The 27,913-nt window shown below is 48.6% G+C and overlaps 1 protein-coding gene across 2 annotated transcripts in view; it reads left to right on the top strand.

Moving 5' to 3' along the window:
* NOC2L (NOC2 like nucleolar associated transcriptional repressor) overlaps positions 1 to 27,913 on the top strand; it is a 46,715-nt gene that overhangs the window by 11,006 nt on the left and 7,796 nt on the right. For both annotated transcript variants that reach the window (XM_030507690.1, XM_030507689.1), the window contains exons 11-17: positions 440 to 579; positions 4,553 to 4,664; positions 11,203 to 11,316; positions 11,452 to 11,553; positions 16,264 to 16,407; positions 22,240 to 22,353; positions 26,851 to 26,986. In XM_030507690.1, the coding sequence (XP_030363550.1) occupies positions 440 to 579; positions 4,553 to 4,664; positions 11,203 to 11,316; positions 11,452 to 11,553; positions 16,264 to 16,407; positions 22,240 to 22,353; positions 26,851 to 26,986 (862 nt within the window). The remainder of the gene's footprint in view (positions 1 to 439; positions 580 to 4,552; positions 4,665 to 11,202; positions 11,317 to 11,451; positions 11,554 to 16,263; positions 16,408 to 22,239; positions 22,354 to 26,850; positions 26,987 to 27,913) is intronic.

Here is a 27,913-nt window from a genome sequence, read left to right as displayed (position 1 = left end):
CAGAGGCCGGAAGATGATTTACAAGGGTGGTAGAGGTTCCAGCCTTCCTTCCTGTGGGAAACCAGAGACTGGGGGTAAATGGAACAGTTAAAGTTTTCCTAATGCTTGGCCACATCCCACCAGCTGCTGTGAGTAAATCAGCCTTCTCAAATGAGCCATACTTGTGAAGAAAAGCAGTGTGTGTGTTGCTCATTACTTCCTTCAAGGCACTAACTAGAACCAGATCATCATGCTGCCAATGCAGCATCTGAACTTGCTGGATGGTGGGTCAGCCACTAGCATCAAAGTGGCAGCTAGAATGTTAGTTATTCCTCTCTAAACAGTACCCAGTGTCCTCTTGGAGGATGCTGGATAGAAAGAGACTGCAGAGAAACCAGTGAGCTCCTCTCCAATGCCACATCTTCAAGTTTGTGCCTGTGTTTTCTTCCCTTTCCTGCAGGAGAACTTCCAGTCTGTGTATAACTGGCAGTATATCCACTGCCTGTACTTCTGGTGCCGGGTTCTCAGCACGATCTATCCCAGTGAGATCATGGAGCCATTGATCTATCCTTTGACGCAGGTCATCATTGGCTGCATAAAGTAAGTAGGAGTTTTGTCTTTTGGCTACAGTTCTTTCTCTTGCTTGAGAGGGCAGAGCAGTTACTAAGGGGTTTTACTGTTACATGACTTGGATTTAACCTTGCATTGTAAGGAATTGTGTGAGAGCTGCTTTTGAAGTGTTCCAGCTGAAGATGTGTTGTGAGCACCTGTATGTTTAGGTGGTGAGAAAGTTGTGGTGTAGGTTACTCTTCCTTAGGCTAAATTCTCTATAAGAGAAGGTGCACAACCTGCACAGATTATCCTCCCAGTGGATGGTGGAGGACAGAATCAAGTCCTCATCTCTAACTCTGTAAATACAGTTAGAAGATGCGTTTTCTTTGCCTATCTGTTAGAATTTGAAGAACAAGGACAAGTTTATTGTTTTTATGTCTCTGCTGAGAATTTGTCTCTTTTCCCATCAGTTTATACATAAAATTCATAAGCTTTGAAATGGCATTGAGGGAATTTCTGCGTCTCTGGTGATCTCTGAAATCCTGTTAGCTCTGTTAGCCAGATTCTCAGTTTTAAAACACCACCCCCCTGGCCTTAAAAACCTCCCAAGTGGTGATGAAGATAAGCAGATTTAAACGATCTTTAGAGTATGCATATATCCCTCTTCTCATCCCCCATGCTTCCCACTGCTCTTGTAGAGCTTTAGTTGTCCTGCAGACAAATCTAGGCAGTTTTCTACCTGGTCAGGCAGATAAATCAGCTGTGTGAGGCCAAGGAAAGGTGAGTCTCAGCAAGAGGAGCAAATAGAATTGTTTAGCATCTGTGGACAGAACTGAAGGGCAGTTACTGTCTGACAAGGCTTTAAAGATTTGGGAACAGATGGGTTCTAGGGTTGGGAAAACAGAAATAGATCCCACCCTGGCTTCCTTACTGAGCCGAGCCAGTGCCCAGGATATAAAAAGGGGGATGGTAGGTAGGTTAGATGTGGGAATGATGTGGCTCCACGGGCTTCTATCTATACTTGGGATCCCTGGTAGCTCCTTCCCAGGCATAGGCAGCTCTTCCCCGTGCTGTCCAAATTGGGACTAGCAAGGTTCTATCTCTGTGCCTCATCTCCTGGTGTAGATAGGTCTATAGCAACTGAGTGTGATGGAGGAACTTGGGTTGTTTCTATTTGAGATGAGAGGATACAACAATCTAGCCTGCAGGTCAAGGTGTTTCCTGCTTCATGGGCCACTTCATGCATTCCTGGAAGGCCCATTTAGGGGTGTGCATCTGCTTGGGAGCTGCTTTATATCTGGCTGCTGCCAGCAGATTTCCTAGTGGAGATGGTTTCAGTGACCCTTCCCTTTGTGTCTCTGGGCTGCTGAGCTTTGAGGATGCTGTGTAACATCTGGAATAGCTTCTTTCACATCTGCTCCTGATGTGTTAGGCCCTGGGGCACATCCCAAGGGTGATAGTGTTGGGAGACTCCCCTTCCCCAGTGCCTGTTGTACCGGGAGGTGGCGCCTGGCTCCAGCACAAGGGCTGAGCAGGGTGTGTGTCTGTCTGTCCGTGGGACTGATCAGCTCCTGGCCTCTTACAGGAGCGGGATGGGGAGAAACCACCATCCATCACAGGCTTTTTGCTCTAGGCAGGGAGCAGGGCAGAACTTGAGAAGTGATGAAACAAACCTCATACAAGGCTGCCTGCTAAAATCAGAATTAGCTCCTTCATTTCCCTGCTCCTCCTTCTTGCTTCCCAGCATCTAAAATGCATTTAAGCTGCTTTCAATCATACATACTTCTGAAATAGACCCTGTATGTGTCTGGAAGTTACCAGTGCTCAAGATGTGCACCAGGGAAGTTGGGCTGCTGAACGGAGAAGTGCTGGAATTGATGGTTTCTGACTTTTGGGATGCTGGAAGAGCCTCGTCGCTGAGTTTGCTTGTGGAATTGCCATGGAGCAATGAGTGATGCTGTTCTCTCAAACAGCTGAAGGGTTGCAGTTAGTTTGACCCATGGGGTGGTGGTGTAGGTATTGCAGAGATCATAGAACATGGAAATTTCCCCCTTCCTTGCTCTTTGTGCTCTTCTGTCTCCATACTCCATAAATTCCTCCTTTAGATCTATGTGCTTGCATTTGTCTGAGTTGATGGTTGAGGTTTTCTTGCAGCAGAAGCTCCTGTTCTGGTATCTCTTCCCCTCATCCTATAAAGTGTTTTTCTGACCATGTCTGCTTGGATTTCTACCTTGATCCCAGGCTAAGCTCTAGAAATGAAGTTCTTCCCTGGCTTATAGTTAACAGGCACTAAAAATCCTCATTTAAGTTTTAGTTTCCAGCCTCTCAGCACATACAGGGGAGAAAGCAGGCACAGACTCCATAGAGAAGCAAACACAACCTTGGTGTCTCTGAGCAACTTCCCTTGGTGACCTGTCCTGGTGAGGCGGAGGCTGATGCTGAAAGAAGCTTCCTCTGTCTTCTCTAGCCAGAGGAAGGCTGTGGTCACCCAGAAGTATGACAGGAGGAGCCTGTAGCAAGTAAATATAAGCTTTGAAAAGCCTTTAGGCTGTTTTCTGCACCACAGCCCATGTCCTGGCTGTGTGGGAGAAGTACAGCAGGCATTCCAAGAGGCAGTGATGGTGAGACATTAGAAAGAGCTCTCTACTGGGATGAGATGTGAGTCAGTTTGGTCCCCCTGACTGCACCCTGGAGTAAGTGGGCAGTTGGACCTTCCTCAGCAGAGCTGGGACTCAGCTGTGTTTTGTATTCCCTGTGCATCCAGCTATTGGGAAGTTGGGCGGATTGTTGCATCCCTGCACGCTCTAAAATTAATGGGCTTGGTTTACAGTAAATCCATACCCTTAACAGGTTTATTCCTCGATCAATTAATTCCTGGGAATGGCTTTCGTCATCTCCAGTAGTGCCAGAGCAGGGGTGCGAAGCAGATTTATTCCTATAATGGATCCAGTGATAATGATTTCACTATTTGGAGTTGGGGAGATGCAGGTGATTTATGGTGCCTACTCAAGCATCTTCTCTTTGCCCTCCTGGCTGGCTCAGCAGCTCTTTGGGGAGGTGTTCATTGATCAGACTTGAACCTCTTGTCTTGGAACTGTGGGGTTTGGGTTGGTTAATGCTGGAGCCATCCATGTCTTCAAGTACAGGTCATTCAGAGTGAGGGGTTTTGAGAGTCGTGCAGGAATGAGGTCTGTGTCCTCTGCTGTTGGCTGATGTGGTGCTGGGGGAGCTGACCCTTCTCAGGCTCAGCCTTACAAATGGAGTTGGCTCTACTTGTCTCTTAATACCTGAGTGCATAAGCATTTGAAGTGGGGGTCAAAGGAAGTCTGGCCTTTTCCCCCTCCATGCTCATTACTGGCTGTTCAAATGTACCTTTTGCTGCTCCGAAGGAGATGGGAATAGCTCAGGTGCTCCTCTGGACTGCAGAGCTGAAGAGATGTGGCTGTGAGAGGTCATTCATTCCCACTCTGTCCTTTCTGATATGCTGCTCTTGCTAGTCCAGCTCCTTCTGCCTCAGCAACATTCCACACTAAGAGGACTGTTCAGGTCACAGCAGGAACACTGGGTACACAGAGGGTACACAGCCTGAAATGGGAAGCATATTCCTCTGTGTAGTCCCTCTGGTATACTGTGGGAGCTCTTTTCTTGGTCAGACTTGCTGCTTTAGATTGCCATTTTACTGCTGGTTCCTACCACTTCTTCTTGCCTACCAAGCTGTGCTGGGAACATGAGAGCTGAAAGTGTTGAACAGCATCAGTGATAAACTTCATCTGCAAAGCTCTTGTAGCACTTGCTCCCAGCAGAAGCTGGAAACTTCGTGCTTTGGTTGCAGGAATGTGTGTTAGTGTTATAGCTTTGACGTGTGAATCCTATTTCTAACTATGGGATAGCTTCAGCAGCTCAGATTGCTGTGCAATAGTAAAGCTGTCTGTCTCTTGGAGAGTAGGAAAAGCTCTCAAGTGTCATTGAAGGTTGCAGGTATAAACTTGGCCTAATATCTATCTTATCTCTTTTCCTCTAGGCTGGTACCAACGTCTCGGTTCTACCCCCTGCGCATGCACTGCATCCGTGCACTTACACTGCTGTCTGAGAACACCAGGACCTTCATCCCAGTGTTGCCATTTATCCTGGAGGTTAGTTGCTTCCTGCAAACCTAATAACACCTGATACCTGCTACCTGATCAACACACTCACTCACTGTACCCGCCAACAGCTCCCAAGATTGCCCAAGTTGCTCGCTTCCTAAAATCCCTTTCAAACAGCATCAGCCAAGGATGTATTGTTTGGTTAGCAAATAGGATTAAGCCCTTATTGGTCTGTGAGCAGAGAGTATCTGAGATCAGGTGGATGCAAAAATGCATTCTAAGGTGGTTTAATGCAGCTGGAGTAGGCAAAGGGTTTGCCAAAGAAGAGGTTCAGAGGTTCAACTGGTTGCAGTAAACCCCTAGTTACTTACTTGATCCTACTGATGTGTTCATATCTTAGCAAAAGGAAGGGTTTCTACCTGCAGACAAAGGGAAATGGAAGGAAAAACTAATCAAAAATTAAGAATTTAATTAGGAAAAAGATCTTGTGAGTGCCACATGGTAAAATGCAGCATGTTTGGTGAAATACTGGTGCCAAGAGACCATCCAGCTTTCCCAGTTGGCATCTCTCCATATGGGTCTTTCCAGCTTTGTTGCCATGAGAAGGTGGTGCAGAAGTGGTGCAGCCAAATTTCACTGAAGAAGCATGAGCAAGGCAGGGTGAGGGGTGCAGAAGCCTCAGTAGGTTGGCATGAGGCTGGACACTGAAGAGGAGGAGGAAAGGAGACTTCTATAATAAATGACCTGAGTCAGGCAGGCTCATTCCTAATCAAGTTCTGTTGAAGCAAAAGGCTTTTGTGGTTTCGTGTTGTTGTAAACGTCCTTTGCAAACCACATCCTCTGAGCCTGTGGAAGGCAGTGGTGTTTATAAATCTCCTGCTCTCCTGCCTCCTCTGCTGCTCCCTGGCCCTGCCCCATGTGGCTTTGCCATTCGCCTGCTTCCTTCCTCTCCTTCATGCGTGTTTGACATCCTGCCAGCCAGATTTAGTGATAGCAGCATCTCCACTCTGGGGCAGGGGAGCTTGGGGCGAGGATGCTTTTTGCTCTTTAGTGCTCTGAGAGATAAAACCTCTTTCCCCTCGGGGCCTTCCCCCTGCTCTTTGCCTTCTGGCCCCAACACCTCTCCTCTAATCTGTGTGTCGGGCCCCAGCCAGACGTTACCACACTGCACACTGAGCTTCCACGCAGCGTCCACATCCCAACCACATCCGACCCTGCCGTGTGAGGCACTGCTCAGTTTAGCTTGTCCAGGTGCTGGTGGCAAGGGAGAGATGGGGGCAGGGTGTGTGTGTGTGTTGCTTGCATGCTCTTTCACATTGCTTTATCAGCTATTTTGCTTCAGTTTCTATAACTCAAGGTGGCTGGCATGATGTTAAACTCTCAAACCTCCCTGCCACTGTCAGCCTTTCCCTTCTTCCTGCCTATCTCCTGCAAGGAATCCCTCAAACATTCTGTCAAGTTCCCAAAAGCATTCAAGGCTATTCCCTTTGTAATTCCATCTCTTCCCAATGCCTCCCTCCTCTCTGTTACAGAGGTATATGAATGCTCTTACAGCTCTTAATGTGTCTGCAGGCAGGAGATGTATTCCAGCCGTGCAGATGAGATGGTAGGAAGCTTTAGCACACAGAGGTGAAGTGGCCTGCCCAAAATTCCAAAGTGGCTGTGGTGATGCTGGGAGGAGAATCTGCATCCTGAGGCCCAGCCATAGTGCTTTAACTATGAGTCTATCAGCTCACAAATTCAGCAGTGACTTAGTCAGTGGACATTTGTCCCATGCCACACCATGTCCTGAAACAAAATCCATTATCCAAACCATCCTGAGATTGAGGGATCTGATCACTGTGTTGGTACTAAGCAGGAGTAGACTTATGGGGGCATGGCTGGGGTCTGGGGAGCAGAATGAAACCTTCCCAGCATGAGGTGTGCTCCATTTGGTAGGAAGGAGGAAAGGCTGCTCTGTCACTGTTGCAGCTGAATCCAAGCGCAGTAAAAGAAGAGCTGTGGAGTGTGTGACCCTGTATTTTGTGCCCTTTTTAGAGAGGGTTTTGCATGGCCTTAGAGTGTAGAGTCTATGTGTAAGAACTGACTGTGTAACTCCATGTGTTTCCCTTCCTCCTCCCCATCAAGCAAACCCAACCCTTGCTACCTCTTGTCTCAGCCCTGTCGCTGCTGTGCCTTCCAGAGACAGCAAATTGAATGTCTGTGCAATTCCCATAGGCACAGGAATTCCCCAAGCCCCTGCCAGTAGCAATGAGAGCTGCCTGCTTGATGCATCTTGACAAGGGCTGATGCTCCCCAGCGTGGGTATCCAGGGCTGTCTCCCCTCTGATTCTGCTTTCCAGGATGGAGCAGAAGCAGCTGAAATTACATCTTAGGAGGAGGTGGCTTGGGAGAGAGTGTGAAGCAGCCTTTTATTCTCGTACTGTTACTAGCCTTGAAGAGCCTCTGAGATCCCAGCTCTGCTTTTTCCCATCACTTCAATTACTGTGTGACAGGCACTAGTTTCTGCAGCAGGAAAATAGGTGGCTCATCTGCTGGAAGGTGGATAAACAAGGTGGAAATCTCCCCCCAGGCCGATTTCACGTGCCAATTTAGAGCTGGCTTCCCCTGGGGAGGGATGGGAGAGCACGTTAACCCTGACATGCTTAGGGAGGTGGGAGTGTGGCTTGGGTCTTGTCTTGGATGTGCAGCTTGCTCTGGAAGAAGTCTCCAGGGGTTTGGAGTGCAACAGCCAGTGGGTTGTGTCAGAGGAGCTGGTGTGAAGATTGTACTTGGAGAATTGATGATGCTGGAGCTTGGCATACATTTAGCACAGATCTGAAATGAGTTTTCTACAATACATGATCCCTTTGCCTCCTTTAAAAGAGAGGCAAAACTGGAAGTTCACACAGGACAAGCTGAGCCACGGCACCAACTGAAGATGGATCTTTCCTTTCCCTCATTCTTGTCCCTTCAGCATTACTTTGCAGCTCTTAAATTCTGGATTACAGCCCTGCAGGTACCAGGGGTTGTTTGAGTGAAATCATGCCTGACCAAGCTAATAGACTTCTGTGAAGAGATGATGGGCTCAGTGGATGAGGGGAGAGCAGTGGATGTTTTTATCTCCTCTTTATCAAGGCTTTGGATACCATCTCCCACAGCTTCCTCACAGACAAGCTGATGAATTGCAGACTAGATAAGCAGACTTTAAGGTGTATTGACAGCCAGCTGATCTTCCAAGGCTCATGCTGTGGTCAGGGGCATGAAATCTAGCTAAAGGCTAGTGATACACAATGGAAATGGATACTGGGGCTGATACTGGTTATCATATTCACTGGTGGTTCAAATAGTGGGGCAGAGTGACACCATCAGCAACCTTGCATGTGATATGAAGATGAGAAGAGGCTGTGTTAGAGCTTTGCCAGCAGTTTGACTGTGGTCTTTCCCCTCTGCTGAGCACTAGTGAGCCCACAGCTGGAGTGCTGTGTCCAGTTCAAAGCTTCCAGGGTGAAGATATGTGGACAGAGTTTAATGAAGAGCCACAGAGATGAAGGGAATGGAGCATCCTTTCATGTGAGGAAAGGCTGCAAGAGTTGAGACTGTTCAGCCTCAAGAAGATAAATCTCAGGGGTGATCTTATTAATAGGTATAAAACACATGAAAGAGTGCATGGAAGATGGAGCCAGGCCCTCTGAAGTGGTGTCCAGTGACAGGACAGGATGCAATGGGTACAAACTGGACCGCAGGATGGTCTGTCTGAAGATCACTGAACACTTGGGGTTTTTACTGTGAAGGTCCCCGAGCACTGGCACTGGTTGCCCAAGGAGGTTGTGGAGTCTCCATCCTTGGGGATGCTCAAACACAATCTGGACATGGTCCTGGGCAGCTGGCTCTAGGTGGTCCTGCTTGAGCAAGGCACAAGGCGACCTCCAGAGCTCTCTTTCACCCTCAATCATTCTGTGAATAAAGAGATTTGAAGCCAGGTTTTTCTGGCAATAAGCAGAAACTGAAATACAGGAGGTCCTACTTAAGCACTGGGTGGGGGGGGAACCCAAAAACCCACCCCCCCAAAACCCACTGACAGTTTTATATGGTGAGGGTGAAACAAGTTGCATACATCAGTGTCTCTCCTTGGAGATATCAAGATAGGAGTGAGAGGTTGATGCTGCAGGCAGGCCCAGCAAATCCATGTATCCTGCTGTTAGCTGGCCTCAGGCAGCCAGCTTTGGGGTGATCAAAGCAGATGCCAGGATGCTTTTGCCTAGAGCCTAAGAGAAAGAGATGAGGGGTGGATGGGTGGTGCAGTTGGGTGTCTGGTTTGCACTCTGCCAGTGTAAGCTGTATCTGAGCACCCTTCTCACTAGCCACGTGGAAGTCATCTGTGAGCTTGAGCTTGCCAAAAAGCCTTCCCCTTCCTGCCTGTGTTGCCTTGTCCTTTCCTCTGTGGTTCTCACTTAAGCCAAATTGTTGCCTTTTGACATTTTCTGGCCCTCTAGTCCCTCATTACCACCTTTCCACCCTGCTACAGCATTCCTAGACATCAGTCATCCTCTCCTGCAGTCTGGCTGATCCATTCTGCACAGTCTGGAGATGGGAACCATATTTTCCCCCCTTCCCACACATCCTGGCTGGGTCCTGGGAGAGTTTCAAACCCTCTGGTTGTGTTTCCTCCCTTGCCTAGAGGCATGTTAGGATCCCACAGGGCCTGATGCCTTTAGCTTTAATGTGTCTGACCTCAGGGATCAATACTACTGTTTTGGCCAAAGAAATAACCGTGCATAACAAGGTTTATAGCATCGATTCCCAAGCCTGGTGCTCTTTGTTTTCACAAGCCACCAGGTTTGTGTCCCCCCCCTTCCAAATAATCTGGATTGACAAATAAAATGTACAGAAATCAATAGTCTTCTCCATGCTTTTCTGGCCTGGGGGCACTGGTGTGACCTGAACAGCCTCCCTTGCCTCCTCACCTCAGCCTCCAGCAATCAGTGTGCTGCATCCCCACCTTGCTGGGCTGCTTGGGGGCTGATGATGAATGTCTTGCTACTGCAGAGAGGGAAGGGAAATTATTTCCTGCTTAGGAGTGCAATTTATAAGCTTTGGGGACAGGGATAGAGAAGCTTTGGGCTGCTTTTGAGGTGCTCCAAAGTATGGGTGAGCAGGATGTGCTCCTTATCAGCCTCCTCAATGGTTATCACCAGATATGCAAATGGTCCCATTGCTAGTGAACACCTCCCTTGCTTGCTGCTTGTTGTCCCCTGATGGGTGTCTCTGGGAAGCTGCCTCAGATCAAGCTGGTTTTACTGTTCTTACCATCTTCCTCCTGAGGTCTGCATCTATCAGCATAGGAAAGAGCATCTTTGTATTGCTCATTTTAGAAGCCTTTTGCTGCTTCCTGTATCACAGCTTCAGAGGAAGAGCAGCACAGCACACAAGGCTTATTGGGATAACTGTACCCTGTTGCCTGCCCAGGGCAGAAGGACCAAGGCACATTCTGGCTTGAGCTGATTTTAGCTGAAGATCACTTCCCTGTGTGCCAAATGTAGCCTTGCGTGAAATGAATGGAAATTCTCATTGCTTCATGCTGCCCTTCCTCCAGTGAAGCTGGGAAACTCCTCCCAAACAGGAGGGGAAAGGACTTTCCTAGTTCTTAGTCTCAATTACAATATGTTAAGTTTTAAGGCAATAATGGCTCTTTTGAATTAAAACCAAGCTTGAAATGCCACCCAAGAGAGCCACACACACATGGGACCTTCCCATCTTCTTTCTACTATGTCAGCTTCATACCTTCATATTCCTCTCCCCAACCATTGTCATTAAACAAGCTCTGGAAGAGCACAAAAGCAAAGGTTGAGGTCTGCCTTTTGCCTGAGCATCCAGCTGATCCCCAGAGCTTGTGTGTGCTCGTCACTTGGATGAGCAGGATGCATGGTCTCCTCTCAAACTCTGGGAAGGAGCCAGCATGTCCCTTGCTATCAAATGAAATGGCCATAGGGAATAATATGCACTAATTCAAAGGCTGTTCAGTTAGAATTGGTACAAAGGACACCAGTGGGAAATGGGTTAGAATAAAAACCTTGCCTGGTGAGGGGTGTTCATAGAATTGTAGAATGGTTTGGGTTGGAAGGGACCTTAAGATCATCTAGTTCCAACCCACTGCCATGGGCATTGAAAGGACTTACTGGTCTGTGCTTCCTGAGACAATTATTTCAGTGACAATAAAAGGGTAATGGATTTGGTGTAAGCAACACTTACTCTTGCCTGTCCCTTAAGGGACAGCTCCAAAATGCACTCAAGCTTTGTAGTATGATCTTTCTGACCATGAGAAGCATGAGTCTGAAGAACAAAGCTCGAGTTTCTTGTGCTGTTGCTCGTGTAGGTTTCCTTTAACTCACATTTCTGTGGTATCTTTCACACTCAAGTCTCTAAAGCTTCAGGTGTGGTTGGTGTTTGCTCCCTACCTGTCTCTTGCTGGGGGACAGTGATCAGAGCAACAAAGCAGGAATCAGGATTTCTGGATTGTCTTCTCAGCTCTGCATGATCTTAGTTGAGTCATTTGGTATTTGGTTTGTGCTGTGATCATCTTTACCCTCATTCTTTTCTGGTGTAGGTTTTCCAACAAGTGGATTTCAACAAGAAGCCAGGACGTATTAGTGCTAAGCCTATCAACTTTGCAGTGATCTTGAAGCTTTCCAATGCCAACCTACAGGAGAAGGCCTATCGAGTAAGTGGAACCTCAGCACAGCTTCTCTAAGCAACAGGGTTGTCCTGACTTTGTGTTCCTGTCCTTGAGCTGGAGGCTTATTTCCCAGTGAGTCAGTTCCTATCTGATATCTCTATTTCTGCTTCCCCTGCTCAGGATGGACTCATCGACCAGCTCTATGACCTGATGCTGGAGTATCTCCATTGCCAAGCCTACAGCATTGGATTCCCAGAGTTGGTTCTCCCTACTATCATTCAGGTAAGGTTTAAGACTCTTCTTGGTCATGCTGTGAATGTGCACAGAGCAGGATACAGTTGTTTAAGCTAACAGGGAACTCAGGATGGTCCTCCCAATGTGAAGGAAGAGCCATTTACCTTTTCGCAGTTACAGTTTTCTTTGTGTTTTGGGGAATTCTTAGGGAGGAACAAACCTTTAGAGGCATCACATCTAATTAGGAGGCTGAAGGTAGGTGACAATGGAGTTGGTTGCTCTTTTGGGAGCCAGAGTGGAACAGAGGGGTGCAAAGCTGCTGTAGAGATGTGGTTTTGACTACAGAACACAGATGAGTTCCTGGCAGTTCAGAGTCGTCTGAACTGCTGTGTTGTCTCAGAGCAGTACCTGTGCTCTGTGATCCCATATTTTCCTTGCCTCACAACCTCCCTCGTGTGCTCTCCACAAGATGGCAATCTTCCCTCCTTTCACAGTGCCTCCATCAACTGGGGCACTTTCCTCCCCAAGTCCCTCCCTACAAAACAGTATAATTCTTGTCTCCATCCCTTCTCCTTGCTGCACCTTAACAGCAGTGCTGCAAAATAGTCTCCTTCCCCTCTCCCCTGCCATTCCAGGGCGCAGGATGTTCTTCCTAGCCACGTCCTGTTTACATACTTCATTGTCTGCAATAAAACTGCTTAACAGTGCTGTGCAGCTGGGTGCATTGTGCATAATCCTTCCCTAATACCTTGCTAGCTGGGTGGCTTCAGTTTTGAATGAGCAGTGACCTCGCTGCTTTGAACAGTAAGATTGCTTAGTGCAGACGTGTTGGAACTTGTTCCCTGCCTCTCAGCCCTATTTTTAACTCATGAGTGGCACATGTCATACTGTTACGTCCTCCATGGGGACATAAAAGCTCTGCTTTGGTGTCTGCCAGGAGACTCTGTGCATGCATACCTTGCTGCTGTGATGCCTCTGGTTGACGTGGGAGCAGTGTCTCAGTGGGGACCCACTTGGGTCCTGCTTGGGAGGCAGGTCTTGTTTCTGCTCTATATAATAGGCTGGCATCTGCCAGGCGCATGACTCTTGGCTGGGTCCCTGCAGCCTGGCACAGCCCATGCCGAGCTGGCAGCAGGCTGCTTTGGCTAATGTGAGCTGACAGGCACTCTCTGTGCTAGGAGAGCAGCTCCTGTGCTTGCTCTCTCTTTGCGTGCCTCTCCCTTACTGGCAGTGAACAAGGCCCTTTCCTCTCAGCCAGCAGCTGCTGAGAGCATCGAAGCTGTCGGAGCCGATGTTCTAGCTGGGATGAGAAACGGCTGACGGCCCTCTGGCACCCAGCACCCCGTGGCTTCCAAACACACCCTGGGACCAGCCTCTGCTTCTGCACAGAATTAATGCTATCACATTTCTAGTTGGCTGCCACTCACCGCAGCCTCGTGGCGTCTGCTGGGCTGGGGTGCTGAGGTTAGCTTCCCAAAAGCTCCGAGTCTTCGGGAAAGCGTGTGTGTGTGGGGAAGGCTTTTCTCTTGGAAGGGTTCCAGTTAACTGTACAAATCCATCTGTCCTGATTCTTCCTCCCCAATGAGCTCACGCTTCTCTCAGTGCCGTGTCGCAGGGGCTGTGTTCCAGCTGGCGAGGGCTTGACTTTCTTGTCTTCTGGTCAGCGGCTTTGGGAGCAGCCAGACTGAACTGCCTTCAAACTGAGCTTGAAATCCTCCTTGCTGGAAGGCAGGAAGCACCCCGGCACGTTAAAGGAAAGGAGAGCCAGAGTGGGAGACAGTTCAAAGGCTCCTCTTCTGCTCAGCTGCTGGCACAACCCTGTGGTGGTCACTGCCTCCACAGGCTGGTGTCACTGCTTCCCCAGGCTGGTGAGGAGCTCAGAGTGCAGAGCCTCTGTGTCTGGATGCAGGGAAGAGACTGCCTGTTCCCTTCTCTACAGCCCTGACAGGCATCGTACAGGGAGGTTGAAAGGAAAAACTGGGCAAGAGTTGATAAGGGCTAGGTTCTGCTGGGTGAAGGCAAGAGATGGCATGATCTAGGCATGACTTGCAGCTACACAGAAGGGCAGGAGGTGCTGGTTTGCCTGGCCAGCAGCTGCTTCTGCTGCTTCCTCCCTGTCCTAAGCTGATTATTCCCTCTACTTTTTGTGGGTAGGGGCTTGGGCTTGATTTGGGTTCCCTTGAACATACACCCAGCTGCCTCAGATAACTTCTAGTTCCCTGCATCACTTACAGTAAGAGGAGCTGGGTTTCGCTGTGGTCTCTTAGGGTATAAACCATTGGTGTTTAAGGCTGGCAGTTGGACAGCATCAGTCCCACTAATCACAGAGCTGCTTAGCTAGGAACCAGCGTGAGATGTTAATGATATATATGCACACACATACATGTATGTTCTGATTGCTTTTATTCTGGAGAGATATGCTTGTTGTGTTTGGCAGAGTGGAAGAAGACACACACCGAGTCCCTTTCTGTCTCCTCTATCTTCTTTTACCTTCCTGGTTGTGTTCCCTGCAGCACTGAGATCTCATTATGTTTCATTACTATCTGTGGCAGATAGTGGTGGGGCTGTGAAGGATTGCAGGGGTAGGAGAGAGGAGGAGGGGGGGGAGAAGAAGAAGTGAGGCATAGGGCTGTGAGAGCAACCACCCAACACCAAACTGCACTGATAGAGCCAGAGATTTTGTAGGATTTCTGGTGACACTTCTGCAGTGGAAGAGAAATGATAATGTATGTGGCAGCGGATGAAATGGATCTGGGGCTGCAGCTGGGGGGATCAAGTGAGATAAATGGAATGACAAATGCATCTCTCAGTGGAGATAAATATGCAGCACCTATAAAAGAAAGGGAGGGGGTGAGAGCAGGACAGTCTTCACCAGCAGAATGGTTTTGCTGATGGTTTCTCTCTACTTGCTTGATGGGCTGGATGCCTTGTGGAAAGGAGAGAAGGGGTTCATTTTCACTCCCATTTTCCTGAATTGGATGTATGGTGGCAGGCTGGGTGTATGCTGGGCATAAAGGGACAAGAGAAGTCCCTGCTGTTAGATAATGGGGGACATTCTCCATGTGTGTAGCAGAGAGCAGATGCTGCAGCAATATACCCATCAGGAGAGCAATGTTGTGACAGAAGGGCTAGGTGTGACTGTCCCCTCTTGGTTAACATTGAATACCTACCCACATGTGAGATCAAGCCACCATGTAGGCTTGATGGGCAGGAGACATCATCTTCCTTCCTCCAGCTCTGTGTTTTGAAGCAGAACATTTGAAGCCATAACTAAAGAAGGCAGGACTATATCTGCTGACTAGAAACCCTTTATCATGATAGCATCTGCAGGTCCCAGCTGAGATGAAGGTTCCATTGTGGTTAAACATTATCTTTTGCCTTATTGGATCTCTTTCTCTAAATCAAGTGTCTGTGTATTGTGTATGTGTATATATATATATATATGGCTCTAACAAAGAGCTTGGCCTGCAGAGTTTGGGCAGCACTCCAGAGACTTGTCTTGGAGTTGGTGAAAACTGTTAGCAGACACTATAGTAAACTGAAATTCAAGCCATGAGTCAACGTGGACATCCCCAATCTCTCTTTGTGTCAGCGAGAGCTTCCACTACTTCCTCAGCTTTTAGTTTGGAGGTGGCAGAACAGTGCAGTGGTGTTGGAGGCTGGTTTGTATTGGGAGGGGAATTCTTTAGCAGGGAGAAAAGAGGTTTGCTTGAGGACAACTGAGATAAAAAAGGAAACCAACACAAATCCGTGCTCTGTTTGCAATGAAGTCTCATTGTCTGACAGTACTGGAGTGCTTCTGGTGCAGAGAGAGAGCAGGGCCACATTCTCTGTGAGTAGGATGCTCCTTGCCCTTCCTGGCAGTAACAAGGTTTGTGGTTTCCTGGTAGATTGGCTCTTGGCCTGAGGGTTACATCTAAGGCCTTGGGTCTGAAAGAAAGCATTCTGTAGGCACGTGCTGCACAGGTGGTCACAGAGAAGGTCATTTTGTACACTGTTGTGTGATGGGGGTGTGGGTTTGCACCCTTAAACATTCAGTGGTGCCAGTTGGAGCTGGGTTGCTACAGTCAGACATGAAGCAAACTTCACCCCATGTCACCCATTTGTCCTGACCCTCAGCAGCAGCACCAGGTTTCCCTCTGTGCTGTGCCAAAGGCTCTTACTCCCAGTTCACAGACACTTCCAACCCATATTTGAAGTCTCTTCTCAAACTCTGCCTCCAATCCCAGCATCAGTCTCATCCACAACCTCTTGTATTTGCTATTCCTGTTCCGATATTGACTGTTGTTCTACAGTTTTAACCCACAGGCACTTTTCCCTGTGCTTTTGGTCATCTGCCATCCACGTATCCACTGTTATTCCTCATCTCTGCATCTGGTCCTCAGTCCCTCATCCTATTTGGCTGAGCAGGAGATAGTGATACTGCAGCTGTGATGCCATCTAGGAGCAGAGGCCAAAGAGAGCTCAGGTTTTATTTCCTGCTGGCTGCTTGAACTCCACTGATAACTGTTTTCCAGAAAGAAGTAGTGTTAAAGGGTGCAAAGAGCTGGATTTGAGCTGGATTCTATACAAACATCTGACCTGTCACTGCAACTCTTTGCATCCTCCCAGCCCAGGGTAGCAGGACCCCAAGGGTGATACATTGGGGTATGGTATGAATTGAAGGGAAAAGGTGCCCCATGCTGTCACTGGGGGTGGGATCTGTTTATGGAAATGATTACATCGCTTTCATTCTTGCTCTCTTTTTCCTCCTCCCAGCTAAAATCCTTCCTGAAGGAATGCAAGATTGCCAACTACTGCAAGCCTATCCGACAGCTCCTGGAGAAGCTACAGGAAAACTCTGCCTACATCTCCAGCAGGCGTCAGAAAGCTGCCTTTGGCGTGGCCAGCAGGGAGGCTGTGGTGAGCCTGCTCCTTCCATCTGGGCTTCCTGGAAAGACAGACAGGCTCCTGCTGCTGGGGTTGAGCTGGTGGCAGAGGGAGGAGGGACAACGGGATCATGGAAACAGGAGGGTGTGAGGTGGGGCAGATGTTCACAAACAACTGGACTCCGGCTCTGATGCTGTAGCTGGCAAGAGCCTCATGGAAAATAGAGTCCATAACTTGTACCCTTCTGTTATTTATAACACACAGACCTGCATGGAAGTGCTTTGCTTTGCTGGGGCATCTTTGATGAGAAGCTTCTTGGTTTTCATCATTCATTCCTGTGCCAGTTTGTGCCTGAAGTGATGGGGAGGATTCTGCTGCCTCTCTAAGTGTGGTGTTTACTCCTAGTCTGTAGAGACCTGATTCCAGCAGTGTAGAACCAAGCCATTGGCAGACTGATATCTGGCATTTTAGGATTTTGAGGCAAGCCTTTCCCCATTTTCCTGGACCCTTGTGGAGCAGAGCTGTAGAATCAGCGAAGTTATGAGCCGTAAGAACAGTCATCAAGCATCTTGCACTGCAGTTGCTTCTCAAGAGAGATGCTGGTGTATTCTTCTCGCTGCAGCGTAAGCATCCAGCCTGCTGAGAAGAGGCTGAGCATATTTGACACCTAGAAAACTTGCTTTGGATCTGGGTGGTTCTTAATGCCTGTGGAGTAGTTGAGTTAAACATCAGGATTCTACCTTAGTGATGAGATGAAGAGGAGTTGCCTCTGGTGATGATGGAGGCCACGCTCTTATCTTAGGAAATGAACTGTAGCACAGCTAGAAAGCAGTGTATTAGAGTGTGTGTTAGCTAATAGTTGGCCATCTGGCTTAACAGGCTGAGAGATGCTGCCTTTCTCCTTGTTTTCCCTGCTCCAGGAGTCTGCCTGCTCTGAGCCGGGTCCTCCTGGGGACGATGTAGCATATCATCAGGACATTCCTTTCAGTGTTCTTGTTGAAGCCTTTTTCTTTTGCCTTGCTCCATCCTTCCCTGGCAGTGTTCAAGGCCAGGTTGGATGGGGCGTGGAGCAACCTGCTCTAGTGGAAGGTTGGAACTGAATGAGCTTTAAAGTCCCTGGCAGGGGGCTGGAACTGGATGAGCTTTCAAGTCCCTTCCAACCCAAACTGTTCTATGGTTCTTTGGGGACCTGTTGACCTGACCTAAACTCTGAGGTATTTGAAATCCAGGCCTTACGGAAATGAAGCCAAAGGGAAGGAAGCCTTTTAATGAAGCTTTGTTTGTGTGTCCTTTGGGTTGGACATTTTAGGTTTGCTTTTAATCCAACACAGCAACCTTGGCGAGCCTGATAGTAGGTGAACTGCTGAGAGGAAGTAGTGGGTCTGGCTCTTCTTTTCCTGGCAGGATTGATGTGAAAATGTCTCTGTCTGCAAGGTAATTGATGGGTCAGAGTAGTCTTTGGCCACATGGTATCATTGGGAAGTCTGGAGTTCTGCATCATTGGAAAGCTCCGCCTATTGGAAAGGAGCTGAGCATGGAGCAGGAGGTGCAGCACAGACTAATTTGTCCTCAGGCACTAAGATGCAGGGACTGCAGGAAAACAAACCTTTAAAATCCTGACATATCAATGCCAGGACCCTGCAGCACTATTCTGGCATTAAGGGGTTGATGGAACTGGGTTGGAAGTGTCTAAGTGTCTAATTTGGTTCTGTAAATGCCATTCTGGGTTGGCCTGTTTTGCTGAAGGAATCACACTTCCCGTCTGGAGTGAAGTGGTTAGGCTCTTGTGGGTTTGTATTTGTTACAGGCACTGCTGTGACCACCCACCCGCTCTGCAGAGGCAGAGATTTCACCCTCTGGGGCTCTCCATGAAGCAGATGAGCTGGGGAAGTCGTTGGCTAACTAACTAAAACTGGATTTCCAACAACTCAGCCACTGTCTGCTCTTCCCAGCAGCTCTGGCTGCAGTCCCTTGTGTAAAAGCTAAATGGTTGTTTTAACATCTCGCTGCCTGGAGGTCTCGAGTTGACATTGATGCACTTGCTTTCCCAGGGACATCCGGGTGGCTCAGCAGCATGGATCAGGCAGTTTTTGCTCTGGAAGGGTGGCAACAGGCAGCCTGCCTTGAGTGAAGGAGCATGGTTGAGGAAAGCAGCACCAGTTTGCCAAGTCTGGTTGGAGATGGATGTTCTGCCCTTTGAGAGGATAGAGCAGCAGTGTGAAGTGCTGCTCAGGGAGGATTCCCTGTGCAGTCTGTGTATCTGTAGTGTTGTCCTGTGGGAGGAGGGAGCCTTTCTCTTCCTTCAGTTAATGGGATATCAGTGCTCCTGAGAGCAAACAGCTCTCTCTGTACTTCCATGGGGTGGAAGAGCCATAGTGGCTTCTCTTTTGTGCCCAAAGTGCCCCTGTGTTTTCCCCCTGCACCTTTGCCAGCAGATGATGCAGACTCTTAAGCAGGGCCATAACTCCCAGAGAGATTGGGCTTCCCAGAATGGTTTGGAGTGTCCCTCGAAGTCTGGGTTGAGTTTGCCAGTGTGTCTCCAAGATATGTGGGGCATTGGCACTTCTCATCAGCAAACCCTGCCAGAAAAGGGAAGGGAAGGAGGGGGATGAGGGAAGGGGAGGTATTTGCATGTCCCTCTTGCCAGCAAGAGCAATTGAAAGCAAATGCTTTCTGGTTTTCACATGCATGCATTTATGCCTGCTCTCCAAATTCTGAGCTAATTCTTCCATGCAGCATGCTGAAATGTGGCTTTCATGGGGGGGGGAGTATTGGGTGTGCTTTAGAAAGGTGGATTTTACCTAAGGGTCATAGATATAAAATAGATATAATTAATATATATGAAAATGTATATCATTTTAAAGAAGAAACAGCCTGAAGATTGAACTTCAGTGCTGTGGGGAGAGCATGGTGGTGCAGTGTTTAACTTTACATGGAGGATGGATCCCTCTCTGGGATCTCTCCCTCTCTGCATCCCAGGAACTGTGGTAAGGAGGGATAGGCACACCAGATATGTTCAGCCTGACTTCTTCCATGTAATTTTAAGATTGAGAACTTCTCTTTTCTTTTCCTTATAAGCAGCAGGTTATAGGGACAGTGCTATACTTGGGGGACAGTGCTTTTTGAGAGTACTAATAGGTCACTGTAATAGTTAATGTGAGGGGAGCCAAAGAAAGCGGAGCCTGCGGCTGAAGTGGAATCCAGATGCATAATGTGCAGCTGTGATTTTAGGGTTGTCTTCACTAGTGTGGGCCCTGGATTGGCAGGGAAAAATGCAGGGAAGGAAAAGGAGCTGCAGTTTGTGCTGGGCTGTGTCACAGCTTTGCCCTGAGCAGGGGAACCTTCATTTAAGAGCAGTGCAGCCCAGCGGGCTGTGGCGCTTAATGAGATGTGAAGTGTAGGGAATGAGCTGATGGAAAGTATTGCCTTGTTTCCATGGGATTTCCAGATCTTCTGAGTTCATCCCCATCTCACATTTCAGATGGGAGGTTTTTCTGGAGGGCGGGTGATGATCTTTGGTACATGTGATGCGGGCTTGAGCCGTGCTGGGTGTTGCCTGATAGCACAGTGATGCAAAAGCAGTAATAGGAGGAGACTTGCAAATGGTTAAAATGGGTGAGACGGCATCCAGTCTCTCAAAACTCCCATTGAGGTGTTCTGACTAGAAAGATGGGAGTGTTTTAATGGTCTTTTTTATCTCTGCGTTTCAGCTCACTTTAAAACCAAAAGAGCTGTATCAGACAGAAGAAATAGACTTTTGCCCTCTGCATGAAGAGCCTTTCTCAGAAGCTGTCCTTCCCAAGCAGCATTAACAAATTGCCTGATTACAGCTGGCAGCCTGATAGGAGCCTGATCTATAAATGGGGTGACTTTGTACTCCTTGGGAATTACTCCTCTTGCCATAGTGGTGGGTCAGATTGACAGCAAGGCTCTGCTGTCTGCTGGCTGGCGTCTGGGCTCGCCAGTGCTGCTGGAGTCAGCAGTCCATCAGCTCTGCTCACAGGCAGCCTGCTTGGGAGGAGACACAGGCTCCAGCCCTGCGGACCTGGAGCCGGGATGCAAACAGTCCCATGGGAGCAGTCTGGGACCTGTGATTACCAGGAAGGGCCTGTTTGGCTCGATGCAGTATTGATAGCGCCTGCTGTAGGGTGCGTAAGTAGATTCTGTGCCATTAGAGTGCAGGTGACACAAGCTGGGCGCTGTTTAATTGCCAAAGTTCAGCTCCTGGTGCCAGCTACAGAGACCACAGATCATCTCTGCTTCCCTCCCAGTGATGGGCCAAATCAGGAGCTAGCATAGACTGACGTATTTCACTCCATAGTATATACTAAGTACTTGCTTCTCGGTGTAAACTGGGAGCTCTGCGCTGCTGTCCAAAGCTCGCTCTGTCTTGTTCATACATTGCTCTTTAAAGAAGCTTATTCCCATGCCTTGGCTCTCAGGCTCACCATAGCTCCCTAATTTTGGGGCTCAGCTCCCCAGAAACAGTTGATTTGAGTTCTGCTGCTGTGTTTTCTGCCCTGAAGATGGTCTGGCCTTTCATTCCCACCCTCAAACAGAAGCATCGTGTACCCACAGCTCTGGATTTGTTCTTAGCCCTGGATCCAGGATACTCTTCTTGCATCTGTGTTGACCTTTGAGTGTATCTATGCTAACCCTTATTCCTGTTGCTCCTTTACCCGTTTCAGTTCCAGCTTGTATGTCATGTCTTTCCTTCTGTTAGATTGACTTTTTACTGTGGGGTGATGCAAAGCCTCTGGGCACTGTGGTAATCCAGTGAACAGGTACAGTTCTCTGTGCGTTTTAAGTTAAAGGGATGTTGGCAGGTTAAGAAGAATGCATTTTAGTATGACATAACCCCCCCCTTTCAGCATCAGCATGCCAAATGATTGAAGCATAAAGGAATTCTTAACCATCTAATTTGCTTCCCACTATTTACAGTGTTCACCTGCTTATTCTCCCTGCTTGGACAGCAGAAACAGGCTCAGCACTTCCTCGTGCTCTGCCCTCTCAAGGTTGGGATGAGTCCAAGACCCTGCAGGGGAATGTTTGTTTCAAGAAGAAACACTTGGCTGTAGAACAGGGAGAACAGGCACTCAGACATCTCATGTATTTAGGTCTTGTAAATGCTCATGTGAGGTTTTTCAGGTGATTAAATGCCTCATTGAAGGAGCAGGGGACAGATTTTGTTCTGGTAGATCCTCTGATCTGTCCCTTTGATTCCTGCCTTCAGGATACAGTTGAAGTAATTCCTTTTTCATTACAGGAGGCTTGACTTGACTTCTGTGTCAGTGTCTTCTCAGCAGAGCTAGAGTAGAAGTGGATGTTCAAGGCCAAGGTAGCAATACTGGATCCCAGAAGTCTCTGAGCTGATTCTAGGAGAGCCTGTTGTCAGTTCTCAGCAGTTCTGAGAATGAGGCCTCTTCTAGAAGGGAGAAATAGGAATCTGGGATCCCCCATTCCAGGCCACCGCACTGAAAAAGTTGGGTGATCTTCCATAAGTTAAAGCATCTTATGCACTACTATATAGATGCTCCTTTATGAGGACTTCATGCTGTCCTTCAGTGCCATTGGTACCCTGTGCTTTAGTATTGCATAAGTAAGCTGCCCATTTCATCTTCTGGCTTTCTTGGATTTCCCTGCAGTGCCCAGGCATTGCTTTTCCTAAGGAGAGTTCCTTAGGTGATTCACACATAGTCCTGCTTGCATTCTTAGTCAAGGTTGCCAATTTCCTACCGTGAAACTGGGAAAATGTGGCTTGGGAAAGGGTTTTACCCTCCGCTCTCGACTCCCTGCATTTGCCAAAGTTGTATTGGGAAACTGCTTGGAAAACCTTCCTTAAATTTGCACTCCCTCTCTCCACAGGAACAATGGGAGAAGCAAGTCAAAGAGGAGGGGACACCTCTGGCCAAGTATTACACTCAGTGGAAGAAGCTAAGAGAGAAGGAGATACAACTGGAAATCAGTGGCAAAGAGAGGGTAAGGATGGAATGCCTGACTTACTGGGCATCATCTGTGCCATGGGAAGACGAGAGAGCCATGTCCTGGCAGCAGGATGGTGGCTCATCAAACCCAGCTCCACTGGTGTGAGCTGAAATGGGCTTGAGCTGCCTGAGTGCATAGGCTGGGTGTTGGACACAGCATGAGTGTGGCTGGACAGCAGCCTCGATGGTGTCTTCAGCTCCCTGTGGATTTGTCTTGCTGGGATCTCTAGGAGTGTCCCCTGCCCGTAGCCTGTTCATTTGCCCAGGTTAACAGAGGATAGATGGAGCAGAAAGAAGTAGCACCAGGGTAAATTTCCCTCTCTCTGTGTTTAGGCTCATGCAGTTCAAGACCCATTGGCACAGCAGCCTTTGTAATTCAAGGTTAGGAAGCTGAAGACAGTAGTGATAGAACAACTGTGTGTACTGGCAGGGGTAGGTTGGGTAACAGATTTGATAGTGTCTGAGCAATGGGGGCAGTAGCCCCCGTGGATGTTATTTGGGAGCAAGCATGTGAAGTTTAGACTGTGGTACACACAACTCCTGTTCTGTGTGTGCAGTCATGGGCCTTCTCACATTGCTTTGGGCACTTTGCATCATGTCTTGCAAATTGCTTTGCTTTCTTGATAGTAAAACAGAGTGGGTTGAGCTCGTGGAGGCCTTTAGCTCTTTATCCAGCTCTGCAGAATGTGGCTGGATTGCCATGCTGAACCCTAACTGCAGGAAAGCAGGGAGGGGAAGATGCCTCTTTTAGCCAAGGAAATCAGTGGCAAAGATTCCCTTGGCAAGGGAATATCAGAGCTGAGTTCTGGTTTGTGTTTTCTTATTGGGAAGGTGTTGGTAGGACAAGGGCTGATGGGTTCAAACTAAAACAGGGGAAGTTCAGGTTAGATATAAGGCAGAAGCTCTTCCCTGTGAGGGTGCTGAGGCGCTGGCACAGGGTGCCCAGAGAAGCTGTGGCTGCCCCATCCCTGGCAGTGTTCAAGGCCAGGTTGGGCAGAGCCTTGGGTGACATGGTCTAGGGTGAGGCATCCCTGCCCATGGCAGGGGGTGGGAACTGGGTGATCTTAAGGTCCTTTCCAACCCAAACCATTCTATGATTCTATGATTTCTCCCCTGTGGGGGTGACTGATGTGAGGAGGGACTTGCTGTCTGGACAGGGGTGCTCACGCTGCCGTTTCCCACATCTCCTGCCCAAGGGAAGGCTCCTCATGGCCCTGCGCTCCGGGATGCAGAAGCTGGCGGTGGGAGCTTGCCTACATTAGGAGTCTAAAGGAAAGCTGCCTGGATGCTAATGCAGTGCAAGTAGCTGAGCCAGGCTCTTGGCCAGGGAGCAGGAAATTGATGCAATTGGTGTCTCCAGTGTATGATGGGGAACAATTAAAATAATCAATGGGCCATGAGGATGATTGGCTCTGGGAGAAGGAGAAGACCTGGGAGAGCCTAGAAATGCTCTGCCTGTACCAGCCTGAGATAAGGCTGGACTTCGCTGCAGCAGGCAGAGGGAACAAAAAGCACTCTGGTTTTCTGTGCAAAGCCAGCAGGAGAATGTGGCCTTTGAAGAAGGGAAATTGAGGGGGGGGGGAGCTAAGAAACAGCAAGAAGTGATGGAGAACTGCAGCTCCTTGGGGTGTCCAGCACCAGCTGAGGTGGCGATCTCCCCTTGAGGGGGTTTGCTTTCATATAGCAAGGCTCGAGAGGGTGACTTCTGAAAGCAGAAGCCTCAAGGGCAGTCACAAGGACTTGGTTTCTCCTGGAGAAAGTGGGCTGAACAGATCAACTGCAGAGAAACAGCCTTTGGGAGGCCTGTGGCTGCCTGGCATTTCTGCTTGGTGAATGGGGCCGTTGTCTCTCTCGGTGGGGACTGTGAGCTTAATGATGCAGCATTGTGAGCCCCAGCAGGAGAGTGAACACCATGAGGCCCATTAGGGCTGGGAAAATCCATGTCCCATTAGCAGCCATTCGGGGGAAGAAAAAGTAATAACAGCAAAAATAGGCCTGGCTCTCAGCTGCTGGGAGCTGCAGCTTGCCTTCGGTAACAACACTGACCCTGTCTGCCTATTCCATTTGCTTTTCCCAATAGTTTTTAATGGGATGTAGGCTAATCAGCTTCATGAGACTCAGTAGATAGTAACCCTCTAGCTGAGGATTAAAAGGCTGGCCCCCAAATTACCTGATTAGTGCTAGTGGGTGATGAGCACAGGCTGTATCTGTGAGATGGGCTCAGTACAAGTCTCATTCCTCTGCTTTGTGATCCCTACAGCTAGTAGGGGTTTATGGTGCCTTTATTTTGAGGTCCCCATCTCAAAGGCTCTCCTGTGGAGTCTCAGTTGGAGGTAGCACAGCTCAGCAGGATTCAAGCCCAGGACCTTTTTAATGTGCTCAGGTTGAGTTCCACCAGTACTGATGGCATCCGGAACTGTAAGCTGCTTTGGAAATGGGGCTTCTCATAGACAGTATGAAAATACAAAGAAGTCCCAACTAACAGCCTCTGCTCCCTGCTGTACGTGCCCTGCTCAGGATACTGCAGAATTATTCACAATATTGAGCTAAATCTCTCTTTTGCTCCTTGAATTGGAGAAGACATCATGTACATGAGACATTTTACTCGTACACAGCTCCATTTCCACTTTAAACCTACTAAGAGATGTGTTCTGTGGAAACATCCCATGCTGAGGATGTGTGAGGGAGGAGGATAAGACCTTGCATGGTTTGTGCTGGGAATGACCAGGGTCATGGAGAACAGGACTAGCCAAGAGGGACGTGGGCAGTTGGTGCAGCAGTTGTTTGTTGTCAGAACTGGGTTTCTGCTTCTGTTTGTGATGCTTTTAACCTCCACTGTTTCCTGCTTTATTTCCATAACTATGGGCTCCTGTTTAACTGCTGCTGTAGAGTGGTAGCTACCAGGGCTCTGCAGGTAGCATGGCTCTTGGCACAGAAGAGGCCCCAGAGATGCTGCCTGGGAGCCATAAAGCCAGAACAAATGAGAGGAGAGCAGCACAAACCTGTCTGGTCCATTAGAACTGGTAGGGGCTAAGGAAGATGCTTTCACCCCAGCAGGTCCCCTGCCCCACGATGGAGCTTGCTGGAGCTATATAACCACCCTAGGAAAGAGGATGGGTACAGCTTAGGGCAGCTGAGGGCAGCCGTTTGGCAGGGGATGACTCTGGATTGCTGCTCTTGCTGCATTTAGCTTCTCAAGTCTCTCCTCTGGCATGCACTTGGTGGAAAGCCAGTTGCGAGCTGCTTTCTTCATGCACCTCCCCAGCAGGGACAGGTCTCTGGAGGGCCAGTGGATGGGAAGGCATCTCAGAGTGGAAAAGAGCAAATGTTGGTTGGGGATTTGCTCCCTTTTGCCCTTCTCTGGCCAGCTTCTGACTTTCCATCCTGGTGCTGCAGGTTATCGCTTGTAAGTGCTCAGCTCCCAGGATCAATATTGCCCAGCTGGGGACCATCACTGTGAAACAGGCTGGGAGAAATTGCTGGAATTGGCTGCAGGAGCAATGAGCATCTCCTGGCTCCCGTTGTCTCTTCCCTTCTATCCCTGTTCTGTCTTTCTTCCTCTCTGCTGAGAGACTGTGCTTTGTGGGCTATTCCTGCTGGGGGGAAGCTCATGGGAGGGTTGGAGTGGATGTGGTCAGAGAGGAGCGTGTTGAGGGGTGGTCTGATGGGTGGGAAGAGAGCAAATGAGTTATTACTCAACAGGGTGAATGTTTCCAAGCAAGCTAATGTGTGCTAATGCCTGAGTGCTTCCCAGGAGGTGTGCAGCCAGGCACGGGCAGGGCAGCTGATGCTCACAGAGCACTTGGGATTCAATTTGCATTCTGATTATCTTTGCCCTGCTGGCCTGAGCCCTTGCAAGTAAATCCTCCCCCTAATCCCCCTCCGGAGAGGTGTAAAGAGCAGTGAGGTGGTGTCAATTGCAAGTACTTAATGGCATTGATATTGGCCGGCTGCAGCAGCCAGGCTCTTGGCCCATTGATCTCCATAAGGGCTAGCCATGGTGTAGACAGACCTTAAGCATCGTCAGCACCTTGGCATTTAACTGTGCTGTAGCTGTCACAGCTTTTGGGGTTGGTGGAAAACTGCTGCTTCAGAGGTGAGCAGCACAGTTTGGCTTCATTGTGCTTGGCATCCCCACAGGGATGCATGGCTTTGAGACCAGAGATCTAGGACAGCTGGATCTATTGCTATAGATACATCTATAGCGTTTTTATCCATGCTAAGGTACCAGCAGCAGATGGCCCATTAGCAAAAGTCGTTTATTAGGTAAAGATCAATAGAGCAGTGGGGCTTTGCATGTATCAGTCACCTTTGTAACCGACTCACAAATCTATGTGTGCCTCTCCTTGCTGGCAGCAGGCAGACCCAACTGTTCTTGGCAGTGTGGCTTACCCATACTGGGCAAAGCCAAGTTCCTGTGTCTAAGCTCAGTAATTTAGGTTTAAAAGTACAAATTAAGGTTGTTCTTAGTGTTGGTTTTGGTTTTTTCCAGCTTGAAGACTTGAACTTCCCAGAAATCAAGCGTAAGAAGCAAAATGAAAGCAAGGAGGAAGATAAGAAGGAATTCAAGGACCTCTTTGAGCTGGACAGTGACTCTGATGAGGAGAATGCTGGATTCTCTATGAAAGGTATGGATCTGGGGCTGGGCATGCCTTCTCCTTCTCCAGCATTCTCTATGATGAGGATCAATACAGCCCTGCTCTAAGGGGGTCATGCTGGCCATGCTTGGTTCAAAAGATGCTCTGTTAAGGAGAGAGAGCAAAGGATGATGATGCTTTTTGGAGGCTTTTAAACGTGACAAGAGATGCTTGGGAGGCTTTTATCCTTCTCTAGCTCTACTCTGTCAATCCAGCTCATTTTAAAACCTTAGTCCTGCATTAACCTTTTCTGTATGTGACCCATGCTCTCTCCTCCTCTTAGCACTCTGTCGCAGGCACTGACCTCAGCATCACGGCCCAAGAACTGAGGGTTGTTTGGCTGAACACAGACCCTGCTTTCAGAGGCTTCAAATTAGCAGCCATGGGTTCATATCCTAATTCCCAAAGAGTGAATTCTCCTTCTTGTGCTTATAACCCGGGCTGAAGTTTCACCTTGGAGAGCATAAAAGTGTTTGCTGCCTTCTTGAATTATGAGTGGAGAAATCCAAGTATTGTTTCCTCACCTATAAAAGAGGAATAAGAATGTTCTAGGTGACAGCATGCTGGGCCTTTGCTGTCTACATCGGTGCAAACAGAAGCTATCAGAGGGGCTGGCTACCAGAACAAGGATGTTTGATGGAAGAATGGTTATTCTCTCTTTCCATTCACTTCTGATTTATGTATTTGATAGCGACTGATGTTGCAAGTGTTCTTGACAAGCCAAGAAAGGGTCCATAGGGAAAATGGAGTGATGTCACTCTCTGGCTGTGACCACGAGAGGGCCACAGTAAATTGTGGAACCTGCCTGAGAAGTTCATGTAGTTTGAGGCCAAACTTTGATGTTCTGTTTGTGGTTTCGGATGTTTGGGCCATCACAGGTTTTCTAAATGCAGTGTCATATAGTAGCGTGACTTGGAG

The sequence above is a fragment of the Strigops habroptila genome, chromosome 16 (genome assembly GCF_004027225.2).
Source record: "Strigops habroptila isolate Jane chromosome 16, bStrHab1.2.pri, whole genome shotgun sequence".
NCBI classification, from domain to species: Eukaryota; Metazoa; Chordata; class Aves; order Psittaciformes; family Psittacidae; genus Strigops; species Strigops habroptila.
The sequence above is the reverse complement of the archived record's forward strand: the minus strand, read 5'-3'. Positions and strand labels throughout refer to the sequence as shown.